General features: G+C 37.4%; 1 protein-coding gene across 6 annotated transcripts in view; it reads left to right on the forward strand.

Annotated features, from left to right (window-relative positions):
- MYO9A (myosin IXA) overlaps positions 1–15,645 on the forward strand; it is a 98,714-nt gene that overhangs the window by 19,693 nt on the left and 63,376 nt on the right. For 5 of the 6 annotated variants that reach the window (XM_081964462.1, XM_081964464.1, XM_081964467.1 and 2 more), the window contains exons 2-6: positions 659–1,572; positions 10,356–10,450; positions 12,237–12,299; positions 13,537–13,636; positions 15,164–15,220. In XM_081964462.1, the coding sequence (XP_081820588.1) occupies positions 730–1,572; positions 10,356–10,450; positions 12,237–12,299; positions 13,537–13,636; positions 15,164–15,220 (1,158 nt within the window). In that variant the 5' untranslated portion in view covers positions 659–729. The remainder of the gene's footprint in view (positions 1–658; positions 1,573–10,355; positions 10,451–12,236; positions 12,300–13,536; positions 13,637–15,163; positions 15,221–15,645) is intronic. The other variant, XM_081964465.1, reaches the window with a different exon arrangement.

Consider the following 15,645-nt stretch of genomic DNA (forward strand, 5'->3'; position numbering starts at 1 on the left):
TTTCCTGTCTTCGTGATTCTCTGCATCATGTTCCTTTGCGTTGTAATGATTCTATGATGGGGCATTAGGGGACTGCCCTATAGCATCCTGTCTTTAGAAAGATAAATAAATGGTTGCTTTCACTCAATGGATTAAAGACCTGTTTACTGCATAAGCCTACAAAGATAGTTACTGAAACACCATTATTGTATATGAGAATAAATCAGATTTACATGAATACTGTAGATAATTCACAATGAATGTAAGAATATAATTCCCTCCAAATAAGTTACGAATAAACTAGAATAATGTTGCATCTCATTCATCACCAGATCAGTATTTGAAAGAAATATGTTCTCTGTTGGCACCATGTTTTGGCCTATACAGCGTTTATTTAGATGCCAGTGACTATGAATTTGGTCCCTAATAGACTACAAAAGATTGACATATTAATTATTGAGGGTGAAATAAAAAAAAGTAAGTTAATCACACCCACATCTCATTAAAATGGCTTGCTAAAGAATTACCTCTATGTACTTTCCATGTACTTTCTCCTTCTCTCCCTACTGTTTAAAAACATCTGGTTCTAGAAGAGGATTTTATAATTGAAATCTGTGTCCGTTCTATAAATACTCAAGTGTCCTTAAAATATTTTCTTTCTTTCTTTTTTTAACTGTAGCACTGTCGCCATGATCTCCTATCTAACCTTATTAAAGATGGACTGCAGTTACTGATGGGAAGAAGTCCAATATGAGTGGAAATGATACCGGAGGAAGAAGACGCTTTGAAGACACAGAGCACACACTACACATCTACCCTGGGAACATTGCCGAAGGGACCATTTATTGTCCTGTTATTGCACGGAAAACATCTACTGCTGCTGAGGTGATAGACTCTCTGATTAACAAACTGCAGCTGGACAAAACAAAATGCTACGTCTTGGCCGAAGTGAAGGAATTTGGTGGGGAGGAATGGATCCTCAACCCCACAGACTGCCCTGTCCAACGCATGATGCTCTGGCCACGGATGGCCCTGGAGAACCGCTTGAGCGGAGAAGACTATCGTTTTCTTCTGAGAGAAAAAAACTTGGATGGATCGATCCATTACGCCAGTCTCCAGTCCTGGTTGCAGGTCACCGAAGAACGGCGCAGGATGATGGAACGTGGCTTCCTTCCCCAACCACAGTACAAGGATTACGATGATTTATGTGCATTGCCGGATCTGAACGAGAGGACACTCTTGGAAAACCTCAGAAATCGCTTTAAGCAAGAAAAAATCTACACCTACGTTGGAAGCATTTTAATAGTCATTAACCCGTTCAAATTCCTTCCCATTTATAACCCTAAATATGTCAAGATGTACGATAATCATCAGCTGGGTAAGCTGGAGCCCCACATCTACGCGGTGGCTGATGTCGCGTATCATGCCATGCTACTGCGTCGGAAGAACCAATGTATAGTCATTTCTGGAGAAAGCGGGTCTGGCAAAACCCAGAGCACAAATTTCTTGATTCATCACCTCACCGCTCTTAGCCAAAAGGGATTCGCAAGTGGAGTAGAACAAATCATTCTTGGAGCTGGACCAGTGCTGGAGGTAATCTTAAAATCATTCTGTACAGGTTGTCCTCAAAATTTAGTGGCCGTTCAAAGTTACAAGGGCAGTGAAAAAAGTGACTTATGGCCGTTTTTCACAGTTACGATCCTTTACAGCCTCCCTCTGATCATGTGAACAAATTTCAGAAGCTTGGCAACTGGTTCGTACTTATGACCGTTGCAGTGTCCCAAGGTGATGTGATCACCTTTTGCAATCTTCTGACCAGCAAAGTCATCTGGGGATGCCAGATTCACTTAAGAACCGGTTGCAGTGATTTATCAACTGCAGTGATTCACTTAACAACTGTGGCAAGAAAGGTTGTAAAGGGGCAAGACTCATTTAACAAATTTCTCACTTACTGACAGAAATTTGGGGGCTCAATTATGGTCATAGATTGAGGACTACCTGTAATTTATGATAAAAGTTTTTCTTCTCCATAAAGTGCTAAAACAATTGGGTTTTCTAGTAATCAAATCATTATTCTCATTTTGGAACAATCGATAAAGCTGTGCAAAGATTTTCTTCCTATTGTAAGGATTCTGCTGGTGAAATACATATGGAAGACATTAGGTTGGAATGTACTATTTTTTAAAAAAATGCACCAAAGAACTCAGAGCAAGATCCACGGTCAATTCTCTTCTTAAATCTTTCCTTTAAAAAATTTACAGATTATATTGTATGTTTTCCACCCCAAAATATAACATTATTGTAGAAAGATTTAAAATTAGAGGATTTGTCTGAGTCTTTTTGAGCAAGAGTGCCAAATATTGTTTGAAATAATTAGGTATTATACTCCATTTTTTTGTTGATCTTGATTTTTAAATCTGAAGAATGAAGAACCAGAACTGCTATAAATGGGCTTTTAGTTTGTTATTAGTGTTTGTGGATTAGCAGAGAACTTTTCTGCCCCGCCCCTCCCAAGTTCAAAGGAAGTAAATAGTCTTCATTCATGTGTGGATTTTTTCCCATTTCTTTGAAGTGTCTTTTAAATGTGATCTGCTCCATCTTATTTAAATTGCGAACAACTCTGGTTCAGAACTAGGGCACAAATCTAAAATTTGTAATTTGACATAAAATAGAAAACTTATCACTTCATACTCATTTAACACATTTATATGAAACAAACTGATTTAGCCATCCATCTACCAGAAGAAACTTGCATATATAAGTCCTCTGTTCTACAATGAGCTGTAAAAATCATGTTAATTTTTACCTCTACTAAGTGTAGCCAGTCATCCATATGAATGCACTATGAGGGAATACCTAGAATTGTGTTAGGCTTTACTGACCTTCCCAACTGATCACTATAGAACAGCGATGGCGAACCTTTTTTGGCTCGCGTGCCACAAAGGGGGGAACGCAGGGGGGTTGTGTGCGGGTGTGCCACACCCATAATGCAATGTGCGACCCCCCCAGTGCGCATGCGCGCACAACACGCGAACCCTCCCCCATTTTTACATGCTTTTTTTGCCCTCCCCAGGCTCCAGAGGCTTTATAGGAGCCTGGGGAGGGCAAAAAGAGCCTCCCCTGCCCCCCCGGAGGCCCTCCGGAGGCTTCAGAGACGGTCCGAAGGCTTCAGGGAAGCCTCTGGACTGTCTCTGAAGCCTCCAGAGGGCCTCCGGGGGGGCGGGGGAGGCTCTTTCCGTCCTCCCCAGGCTCCTATAAAGCCTCTGGAGCCTGGGGAGGGTGAAAAATGGCTTTTAAAAACGTGAACTCAGCTGGCCAGCGCGCGCATGCATGCTGGCCAGCTGACAGGGCAGCGCCTTGCATGCCCTGACAAATGGCTCTGCGTGCCACCTGTGGCACGCGTGCCATAGGTTCGCCATCACTGCTATAGAAGAAACTTCAGTGATTGGTCACTCATGAGATATACACCACTGTATTCTCCATCTCAGTTTAATATATTCCTAGTAATATAAGTAGATTGTATTTCTTTATAAAAATAGCATGTTCTGCCAACTCAGTTTCTGCCACAAGGACAAAGGCACTGCATATACATTCTATTAAAGTCATCTGCTAAAATTGCTGATTTTAGCATTAAACATGATCAGAGTAAAAGCTTGATATGGAACAAATTGCTGAGATCCTATATTCATTAACCTCTAAGACTTTCTTCCAAGGAAAGCTCTGGCTTTCATTGTTACTAACCTCATTTCTAATAGCCAAAATTGGGAAGGCTTGGGTGGACATCACACAGAACTTATCCAGAAAGGAATGGCCAAGTTTTGCCAAATTTCAAAGAGAATAGATTTAAGATTATGAAACCTTGTGAAATCTTTTAATTAACAAATAAATAAATACGTAAATGTTCCCAAATATCAGTTATTGTCTCGTTACAGTTAAAAATTGTCCTTTTAGAAAGAAATCCAGAATCATAGTAAAATAATACCTATCTTTAAAAGTTCTCCCAACCTACTTCATATTTCAGGTTCACTAGGAGTATTCAATTGTTTGCCGGTTCAAATAATGTTTTTCTTACTTAATATCTCACTTCCTTACACACCACTGCTTATTTAACCGATCGTAACTATTGCAAGGACGGCGATGTTTTACCACACATACAACATAGTTTTATCTAAAGTGGAGAATAATTATTTTATGCTTCCTGTCTTCTAAGATGCCGCTAACCATAGTTGACCTTTATTTTTAGTAAACACAAAAGGACCGTGTGGTAAGCAAAGCTGAATGCACATCACAGAGATAGATAGCTTGGGTGCTAAATTTAGTAAGTAGAGAGCTTTGAGTATTGAAAATGTGTTTCTACAAAACTTGGTGAGAGAACTTTTCTTGATAGAAGGCTAGATGAAGATGCTGATATAGTTGCCTAATAATAGTTTTAAAGCAACAGGACCGTTAGTTCCTCGTCATCAAGCAGATTTATATTGGAGGATTAACAGTGGCAGTGGATAAGAATATCACATTTAAGGCAGAGATTATTTGGGTTTCTCTTGCATGACACCAAGTATTTCAAGCTATCCTGGAACCGTAAAGCAAAAGATGATTAGGCAAAGGGTCGAATATTCCAATTTACGACTAGAATCGAGCCCGACATTTCTGTGCTAAGCGAGATAGCTAAGTGCGTTTTGCCCCACTTTATGACCTTCCTTGCCACGGGTGTTCAGTGAATCACTGCAGTTAAGTGTCTGGATTTTGATCCCGTGACCATAGGGGTCCTGCAACCGTCATAAGCATGAAAAACAGTCATAATACACTTTTTTTTCTGTGCCGCTGTAACTTTTGAATGGTCACTAAGCAAATGGTTGTAAGTTGAGGACTACCCATACTCCAGTTTTGAGAAGTTGGGCAATGTTGAGACATGGATTATTGCTTAGTTGTTTTCTTGGTGTTACCTGCACAATTAAAAACCTTAGTAGTATTGTCAAGAGGAAAACGTTGATTGCTTTCATGCAGATTTCATCATACATTGGAAAGCTTTCATTCCCATTTGTCAGTTTGCAGTCAGACAAGGTTACTTACTTTTCCAGTTTTGCCAGATGCAAGTGAGGGCAAAACCATAGGTGTTCTCCTTGATGCTAACTAATCCTGAATCTCAACACCGAGTGCCTTTGCCCAGTATTCCACACCTTTTTATCATTAACTTTACATCCCCCAAAACATACTTATGTCTTCTTACAAGAGGCTTAGAATCAGCTTGAAGGATAGTTTTTGGCCTCAGCGTTGTTCCCACATATGAATTTTATTCCAGTAAAGTTAATAATTACATTATTTTCATGTCTACTTTGTAGAGCACCTCTGGGAAGCCAATATTTATTGTTGAACTGCCTCAATACTATTTTCCACATATATATACTGCATCCAGCCGACTGCTAGTTTGCTTTCCAAACCCAGCTTCTATAGTTCTTAAGAGGAAAGTATCGCAGCTCCCCATATAGGGAACATATGTCCATTGATTATTGTTTCAGCATGTTAGGGGGCGTGATAGCTATAACAGTGATATTCATCAAGAAATTATTAGAAGTAGATTTGGATCTTAGATATGTTTGGCCTTCTAAAGGTGCATTGGTCTTTTTAAAAAAAGCTCATTCGACTCCAACATCTGCACTTAGTTAGCCCCTCCCTGCTCAACCAGCATAAATGAGAGTGAATTTCCCTTTTTTCTACCTCCATTCCAATTCTCTCCCTTCCCCCATCAACAAGTTCCTGTTTGTATTAGCTGTTTTCTAGCCAGATCCATCAATCTCCCCTCTTGCCATAGACTCTCGGTCTCTCTAGCTTTCTTCCTTATACAGCCCTGTTGCACGGCTCTCGTCCTTGCTTACATTTGCATGATTCCTTGACTTGATTCGGAAGGTAGCACTTATTTCTGACGCATAACATTTTATTACATAAAAGACATGCACTCTCATGAGCTGCGGCTACCAGAATAGTTCCGTTGTTTTGGGGGGGTTTTGCCACCACATACTTACACAGCTTTTAGAACATAGAATAACGGAGTTGGAAGGGACCTTAAAAGGGGGTCTAGTCCAACCCCCTGCTTAGGTAGGAAACCCTACACCACTTCAGACAAACGGATATCCAACATCTTCTTTAAAACTTCCAGTGTTGGAGCATTCAGAACTTCTGGAGACAAGTTATTCCACTGCTTAATTGTTTTCACTGTCAGGAAATTTCTCCTTAGTTCTAAGTTGCTTCGTTCCTTGATTAGTTTCCACCCATTGCTTTTTGTCCTGCCTTCAGGTGCTTTGGAGAATAGTTTGACTCCCTCTGCTTTGTGGCAGCCCCTGAGATATTTTCTCATACCGTGTTCCCTCAATTCAATATTTCATGCCTTTTCCATTTGTCTTTGGGGGATTCTTGGAGCCTTCAAATAGGGGTAAAAATGTGGTGTCTGATAGGTGGCATCTGTTTCTGTCAATTCTAGCTATTTATGGAGACAAAGTGGACTTTCTCCAATATCCTTGCGTATTCAGACTGATTAAGCCAAATGTCTGTGAATAGGAAACATTAATACTGGCATGAAACATTGTGCATTCACTGTGACAACTGCTACTTGCAATCTGCCGAAGACAATACCCCACTCTTTTTAGAGGATTCATTCCATCCCAGCTTGAATCCTTAGGATCAGCACGTGAAATTGCTTGAGGTTGCACATATTAGTGACAGAGACAAAGGATTCATTCTGTGAATAAAAGAGTATTTCATCTTTAACTACTTTTAACTACTCCTCAGTAGCCAGTGGGGTGCAGTTCAATATTTGGATTCAGTTAGTTATAATTCTTCATACTTTATTAATGCAATTTAACACAATTTATAATTGTGGGTTTGTGAACAGTTTTGAGAAATAAGAGTATCTAAAATTGAGTTAGCAGAAATATATAAAAGTAAAAATGGATAATAATTATGGTAAGTAGAAAAATAAAAGATGTGCATTGCCTGCATGTGATACCTTTCCTTCTAAATATATATATATAATACAGCCCAGGTTCGAATCCCAGTAAGGGTATGGCTAGCTGATGAGAGCTAAATAGCTCGAAATGGATCTATACTAGTCTCCCTTTATTTTATCAGCACAAATACAACACATATATATATATATATATATATATATATATATATATATATATATATATATATATATATATATATATATATATATATATATATATATATATATATATATATATATATATATATATATATATATATATATATATATATATAAAAGCAAATGTATTTGAAAAATGTATTTTTCAAATGTGGAAGAAACCGGGAGAAGGTAAATTCTAGTCCTGCCTTAGGCACGAAGCCAACTGGGTAACCTTGGGCCAATCATTCTCTCCCAGCCCTAGGAAGCAGGAAATAGCAAACTTCTTCTGAAATCTTGCCAAGAAAACTATAGATAGTAATGTAGACAATTACTAGGAGTCAACACTGACTCAAAGGTTAGAAATAAATAAATAAATATAAATTGAAAAATAGGTATGTATGGACTTTGCACACTGGTGACAGTTGACAGCGCCATGAGAAATTCCTTCAATTAAAATAATCCCCTTATTTGAAGCATGCTACTGGTGAAATCCATGTTCCTCTGATCTGAGCAATCACAGAACAGCAAACTTTATCCTGCATTTTTGGGAGCTAGTAAGGATGTGGAGAAGATGAGACCCCTGAAGTACTATGAACAGAGCTAATTTAGGGTTTAAAACAAGGTTTCCCAACCTTGGTGACTTTAGGACACATATACTTCAATCCCCAGAATTCAGCTATCACCTATCTAGGTGCCCTCTAGGCAATGAAAACTGTTTCCATTCTGCTTACATTTATTTTGCTATTTGCTTTTTTTTTCTAAGCAGGTTTCTGTGAATCTTCCATTCTTATATAATTGGACTAATAACCACCTATTAACTGTCACTGAAATTTCCTTATTCTAACAGCCCAGGTCTTTAAGGTCAAAAAACTATCTGTTATGGTACCAAAGAAGAGATTTCAGCCATAGTAATTATTCAGGTCTATAGCTGAAATCTCTTTTTTGGCACTAGAACAGATAGGTTTTTTTAACCTTAAAGAACACCAAAAGAATATGTGAACAGCAATCTTTAAACAAAATGAAATGGTAAGAGACTATTTGTACAAAAGGAGAAAGCAGCCATTCAATTTTAAATTTAAACAGATAATCAGACACATTGTTTTATTGTGTAAAAGCTAGAAGAATATCAACAGTAACAAATACGGTATAATGTGCAGATTAACTAATTTTGGGGGGGAGGTTTTAGTCTTTGCAAATATTTAAAAGAATCCTGTCCTAAAACTATCTCCTATTAAGCTTGTCTTACAGCTCAAGCTATATTTTTTCTCATAATTATAGAAAACATGTATAGTGCATGTAATTTTCTTAGCCAGCATTGACCTGATCCCCACAGCAAAGTTGATACAACAGTAGAAATATATTGCCTGATGAGCTGCAACTCAGCTAAACAGTATTCTAAATGTTTCTTTCCTAGTCAAAAGAGATACTGAAGGTACTGAGAAAATAGTATCTGTAAATTTCTGCTTTCTCCAAACTTGCCTACTGGCAAAGATAATTTAGCATACAAATTCTTAGATTTTTCCAGATTCCTTTGAAGTAGATTCCACGTGATTAACCGTCAGGGACATTATTAGGATCTGGTTTTGCAGAAACAGAACGTAATCTTTCTGTTCAAGAAACTTCAAAGAAATCTAGTGTTGAACTATCTTAAAGATGATGCATGGTGATTTTTTTTCTCAATGTCTAAATTATAAGAATTAATACATATAACATTCCCTCAGATGCCTTGCCTGTTATGATAAAATTAATGTCAACAGTATGTAAAATTCCAAGAAGTGTATACATCCAAACCATGTAAGTGATTTAATGCAGGGAATGTTGACTACAGCTGTGTTTATGCTCTAGAGTCTCTTTTATGTTATGTTCCAAGCTTGTCACACACATTTTTGAAGACAGACTTGTTGCTACTTGCTATTTTTTCCCAAGCAGATGTTTATAGGGAAATGAAAAGAGAAGATAACGTATACTTTCTATTAATAAGCATATTATTTTTAAACCAATTAAATTATGTATTTATTGAATACCAAATTCAGTTTGGTATTGAATTTGAGCGTGATTCGTCATCACATCATCGTTGTTAGAGAGGGCTTGCAAATTGCCAGAGGCACGGTCCTTTAAGCAACTTGATTGTGAATACAGTTTATTTCCCTCTTGCTGCACAGTCTCCCAGCTGCTGGGTTGGAGATGAATCTATCCAGAAGTCTATGGAGATTCTCCATCATCCAGGTCATGGTTGTCCCAAAGGTGCTTTTTCAGGAGGCAACTGGAATTCTCTTGTTTTTTTCTTTGAAGACGTTTCGCTTCTCATCCAAGAAACTTCTTCAGAGCTGAGTCAGAGCTGAAGAAGCTTCTTGGATGAGAAGTGAAACGTCTTCCAAGAAAAAAACAAGAGAAGTCCAGTTGCCTCTTGAAAAAGCACCCTTGGGACAATCTGTCCAGACTTTCTGTGCTTAAAGACTTTGGTTTGTCTTTTCTGAGGATGGGCCACCATAACAGTTAAGGAAAGATCCCGCCATGGGTATAACATACACCAGAAGCTCACATTAGATCTGGTTTGTACAGGTAACAACGGCCCATTTAGTGACTGTTCAAGATTACAGCGGCACTGAAGTCACATAAGTGACTTATGACTGTTTTTTACACTTGAGACCATCCTCACTGTCACGTGATCAAAATTCAGACCCTTGGCCACTGACTCAAACTTATGGCGGTTTCAGTGTCCCAGGGTCATGGGATCCCCTTGTGCGACCTTCTCACAAGCAAAGCCAATGAGGAAGCCAGATTCAATTAACAACCATGTTCATAATGTAACTATTCCAGTGATTCCCTTGACAACTGTGGCAAAAAAGGTCGTAAATGGGTCCAAATTTACTTAACAACTGTCTCGCTTAACAACAAAAATTTGGGGCTCAATTGTAAGTCAAGGATTACCCGTATCTCAAAGCAATTGAGGCAGAGTTTCAGAATGGAGATCTAGGCTTTGTGTGTGTGTGTGTGTGTGTGTGTGTGTGTGTGTGTGGTCAGATTATTCTCTAACCTCTATGAAATGGTGCCACTTCCATTCAGCCCTGCTGGCCTTAGCCAGTGGCAGTGCCCTTGATTTGAACTCAGCTCCTGGTAGGAGGACGCAAGCCAATGGCATGTAGTAAATGGCAGACCGTCGTCTCCAAGTTACTTTTGCAGTGAATTGTTCTGGTAGGTTTGTGACACTTAACTTTTCTTCTTATTTTGACAGGCCTTTGGGAATGCCAAGACAGCACACAACAACAATTCAAGTCGCTTTGGCAAATTTATTCAAGTAAATTATCAGGAGACTGGCACTGTGCGTGGGTAAGTGGCAATGAGCAGTGACTAAAGAGCTTTAGGCATGAATGGTTTGCAGCTGTTAGTAGCTTTATATGCATGATTAGAATGTAAAACATCCTGTGTAAATCTGGGCTGTAGCTGCTTGTCTGGGAAAGAGGTGGGCATGTCATGTAGGAGAAATAATTGATATAGGTGTCTTTTGTTAAGGAAAGCAACTTCCTACATTCTTTTCATCACATCTTTTCGGTTCAATCACAGGGGAGATGGAAAAAAATCTGAAATATGTATTTTTAATTAATTGATATAATAAATTGTTGAGCAACTCCCCTCTCCACTTAGATATTTTTCTCTAGATTTCTTTGGCTCTAGTTTGGATAGTACAGATCATTCATAGCTATTGGAATCTGAAACAAATGTGTTTTTTTCCAAGACCGTTACAATGTTATGAAAGCAAATGGAAGGACCCTTAAGGTACTATGCCTTCAGATCAGAAAATAAGCTATTCTAGATTGATTCCACTAAGACATTATTAATTAGCTCATTTTCAAAAGTAGAAGAAAATATGATGCTCAATTATATGAAGGACCAGCACAAAAAATGATGGTTGTCTGACAATCTTCTGGAGGTATAACAGTTTAAAAGTATATTAAAGCAGAAAAACTTCTGAAAAAGTAGAACTTACTCTGTGATATTACTTTGTGAAATATTTGGGTTTGGAGAATTTCCAGGTTTTGAAAGGCCTGGCTGATTGTGCTGTATTTTCAGCTGTTTAGGTAGAATCTTCCAATTCTATTAATGGCTTGGTAAAAACTCTAATCTTCTAAAATAAAGATGAGAAATAGAGCCAGACATTTTTTCCCTTTATTCTCTGCTTCAGTTTCCTTAAAGCTATTGCTTTTCCTTGTCAAAAATAAAGAAACAAAACTAGTAATTTACCTGAGCAGTACACTGTCATAGTTACAGTTTTTATGTCGTCTGTCATCTTCCTGGAGTTTTAAGAGCAAGCAGGATATAAAAATCCTGTTTTTGTTGCTACATCTTGTGTTTGTTTTCTGCAATCACATTTAGGATTAATAAATGTGAACAATTTTGAGCCCCCAGATGTATCAGTCAGAAAGCATTAAGACATGTATTTTTCTATAACAATTTTGGCATAATTGTTCATCTGAGGTGCCAAGAATAGCAGTAGTTTTGGTTTTGGCTCTGAGGAAATTATATCCATCTGACCTTTTCTTTGATACAGAATATTAATGAATAGGGCTATGAAATTGCAACATGTAGATAAATAAAAACCTGTTAAATTTTTTTATCTCCGTTACTGAAGGATGTTTTGGGCATTCATGACACTTCTGCTTTTACAAGGCCTTAGCAAATTGCTTTTCATATTCTTTTATCTGTTAAATACATTTGATGGTATCCATTTAATGGATAGTGCTACAGGTTGTCCAGCCAAGTTGAAGTAAAAGATTATAAAATTAAGAGTCTAATCTAAAAGCTAAAGAATTAGAATAGCTCTAGGATGGATGCAATACTGTAATACTAATATGGGCAGGCGACATCACCATAATATAGTGACTCATCAGGTCACCATATTTTGCAGCACAATTCAAAGGAAGCCCAAATTTTGTAGTAATTAGGGTACTTATATTTCTTTTGGGAAATGGAAAATGCTACCAAGAAAGGAAGTGAAGGAGATGGATTCAGCTACAGGATTGTTTCATCCCTTGTATGAATTAGGGCTCTCCCCCCCACCCCCACCTCCATACAGTGTTCTTCCCATACAATGCTTTGCCATTCCTTTTTCTTCTAGAGCTTATGTTGAAAAGTATCTACTAGAAAAGTCCAGACTAGTCTATCAGGAACATAATGAAAGGTGAGTAACTAATGAAATAACATATATAAGCTACTGGAACAAATAACGGAAGATAAATCAAAACAACTATTAGAATTATCAGAGTATAATTATTTCACTGGGTTATAAACTGTGCGTGCCTGCTTTTCACATTTTGAAAGGGATGGTTCTCATCCAAAATATGGAATGACATACTTATTACTGACTAATTCATGTCCCAGCTTTGAGGGCTTGTTGTTACAATCCTGTTTTTATCTTCTTGGAAATTAGTAGCCAGTAATAAAGGGTCCCATGAAATTCCTGGGCTCCTAGGAATTCCAGAATTTTCTAAGCAAGGATTGCAGGTAGTTCAAGAGCAGTAGTTCACATAAACAGTTGTGTTTCTTGCTCAGAAATTACATTGTTCTTCGCAATGGATTGCACACCCTTCAATGTGCAAGGAAGTTAGAGGGAAACGTGCTGCAGTAGTTTATTAACACTGCACTCCAGTTTAAATTGTACTTGCTTCTTACACGGAGACAGGAAAGAGAACAGTGGGTTATTTCCTCCCCATGCCCCCTCCAGCAATTTGTATAAGATGGAAAGGTTGTGGCGTTTTTCTTTATTATTATTTTCAGCATATATCTTCCACCACATTGAAAACTGAAAAATGGCACACTGGCCTCCCCAAAAAAGAGATCAGATTTATGAATAATTGTACAAAACTTAACAAGTCAGAAAGAAGTAAGACCCTGCTTACATATCTGTGTAGACATCTTTCAGGAAATAATCTTGGAGCACTTTTTCCTATTTTGGTAGTTGTTACCGCTCTGTTTTTGTATACAGGAAGCCCTCGACTTACGACCACAATTGAGCACAAAATTTCTGTTGTTAAGTGAGACATTTGTTACGTGAATTTTGACCGATTTTACAACCTTTCTTGCCACAATTGTTCAGTGAATCACTGCAGTTGTTAAGTGACAAGTTAATTTTTTTCAGTGCCATTGTAACTTCAAGCAGTCACTAAATGAATTGTTGTAAATGGAGGACTACCTGTATATATAATCACCTTGGATTTAGAAAAAGCAAGATAAGGTAGTACTAGGTTTAGGTTTTATACTTGCAGCCATGAGTTCCAGTAATACAAAGGACCCCATGCTGTTGATTCATCACCTTTTTTTCCAGTTCCTTCCTGATATGCCAGTAATTTGTATATTTCCCACTGTTGTCTATCTAGTTACTCATTTTTTTACTTTAATACATTTTTACTTGTTATCAGGAACTACCATGTATTTTATTACCTGCTGGCAGGAGCAAGCGAAGAAGAGAAATCTGCTTTTCACCTTAAACAGCCTGATGAATATCACTACCTTAATCAGGTGGGAATATGGAAGCAGCTTTGTGTACCTGTGTTTTACTGTAGAGCAATGGGCTATTCTCGCAATGGTATTTTAAAACTGTTGTTCATGTCATCTGCTCAGAAATGATCAGCAACTGATCATTACGATAGAGAACTATTATGAAATAAAAGATAATTGGATCATAGATTTTCAAAAGAATGTATAGTTTTCCAAGCAATTTTAATATTAACAGCTAATAGATGTTTATTATTTTATTTTCCCATGTTTGCACATCTTAAACAACTTGCATGTTTTCCTAATTCTTTTGTTTGGTAGCATGATGTTTTAATATTTTTACAAATGTCCATTAATCCTAACTGCCTGTAAATAATTGAAATTATGGGGATACTGCATCTTGTACTAACATTTCACAACATTTATATAATTTGTTTTCTTGAGTACCCAGGGGTTTTGAATGCAATAAAACCCGAGATGGAAGAACAGTTAAGTTGCTAAAATGCTATCCCATTAGAATTACGTAACATAATTAAATACTTTTAAGATTGAATCCTAAATTACTTTCCTTCCACTAGTCAAATAGTACAAAACACAGCAGGTTTTTCAGTATAAGATAATGTGAGATCATTACTAATGATTCCTCTCCGCATTTGTTATTCATTGCTTCAGTAGGAAACGAGTGGGGAAATCTTAAATAGAGCTCTAGATAGCTTAATAATGATTGAATTATCACTGAAGGAGTGATACAGGTATATTTGAAATTTTAAAAAGTAGAACTTTTAAGTTTTGCTTTGATTTCCTATTTTAAAAGCTTCCTGGGATGGAGAGCCAGAGAATCTGGCAATCAAATAATACCTAACCTTTATATCATTAGTTTTACAAATTGAATTGTAATTTTAGGTTTCAGTTTTACCCAAATGACTTCTGTTTGGTCACAATAATAAATATTTGAGAACTTTTATTGAAAAGCTTATAAAACTACTTTTAACGAGATGGGAATCTTAATTTTAATTTAGATTGTAAAATTATTAAATATTGCAGATCGTTTTAATGTTGGAAATTAATCAGACCAGTGCTGGTAATTTTGTGGAGTGCATAGAAGGCTCTTCTTGGTTTTGGAGTGATTTATTCAGTTACTTATTTTGCAGTATATGTACTTCACCCCAAGCAGAGACTGGTCTGCCTCTTCACCAGCACTACATTAAAAAGGTTGAAAGATAGTCGATCTACTTTACATAATTGTTTGGGCAATGAACAAAATATATAAGATGGAACATTCTTAAATGAGGTAGAAATGCCAACACATTCTACAATATCCTCCAGTTTAATTATAAAATGAAAAGGCTTTTCAGAAACATGATAAAATTGTGTGGGGTACACTTTCTCAAAGCAAGGTGAACATTTACAGTAACACAGAGGAAGGTAGTGATGCATTTCTGCAGTGGGAAATTTGCCTGACATTTAATGCTTACAGACACAGAAGACAAGTAGAAAGAGATTGTTGTGTGGGATTTGGAATGCTACTTACCCAATCTGCCTTGCTTTCAGATGACAAAGAAACCCCCTAAACACAGCTGGGATGACTATTACTATGACTCTGAGCCGGTCAGTACAAGTCCATCCATCCATCCATTCTGGGTTACTGGTGACAGGCGTTCCTTGCCTTCCGGCTTTGCTCCAAGATGCAAAGCAAATGCAGAATCAGTTGCTTTTTATTAACAGTTGATGGCCTCAACTGTTAAGTACTTTTCTCTTAAGTAGTTTTCGGGGTCATTTTTCTATAGTTATCTTTTTTTAAAAATGGGAAAGTATCATGTCATAGGATGGTGCAAATAGAATTGAGTATAACATTTTCTCTTGCTTCTGTTTTTCAAAATGCAGACAAATAAACTTTGCCCAGAATAATTTTTGCAGGATAATATTTGATATAATATATTCTCTAGAGGAGGGTGTCAGACTCGTGGCGTCATGGGGGTATCACGTGACATATCATGATTTCCCTCCCCCCTCCCTTTGCTAAACCAGGCGTG

The sequence above is a fragment of the Natrix helvetica genome, assembly GCF_964273705.1.
Source record: "Natrix helvetica genome assembly, chromosome: 12".
Lineage (NCBI taxonomy): Eukaryota > Metazoa > Chordata > Lepidosauria > Squamata > Natricidae > Natrix > Natrix helvetica.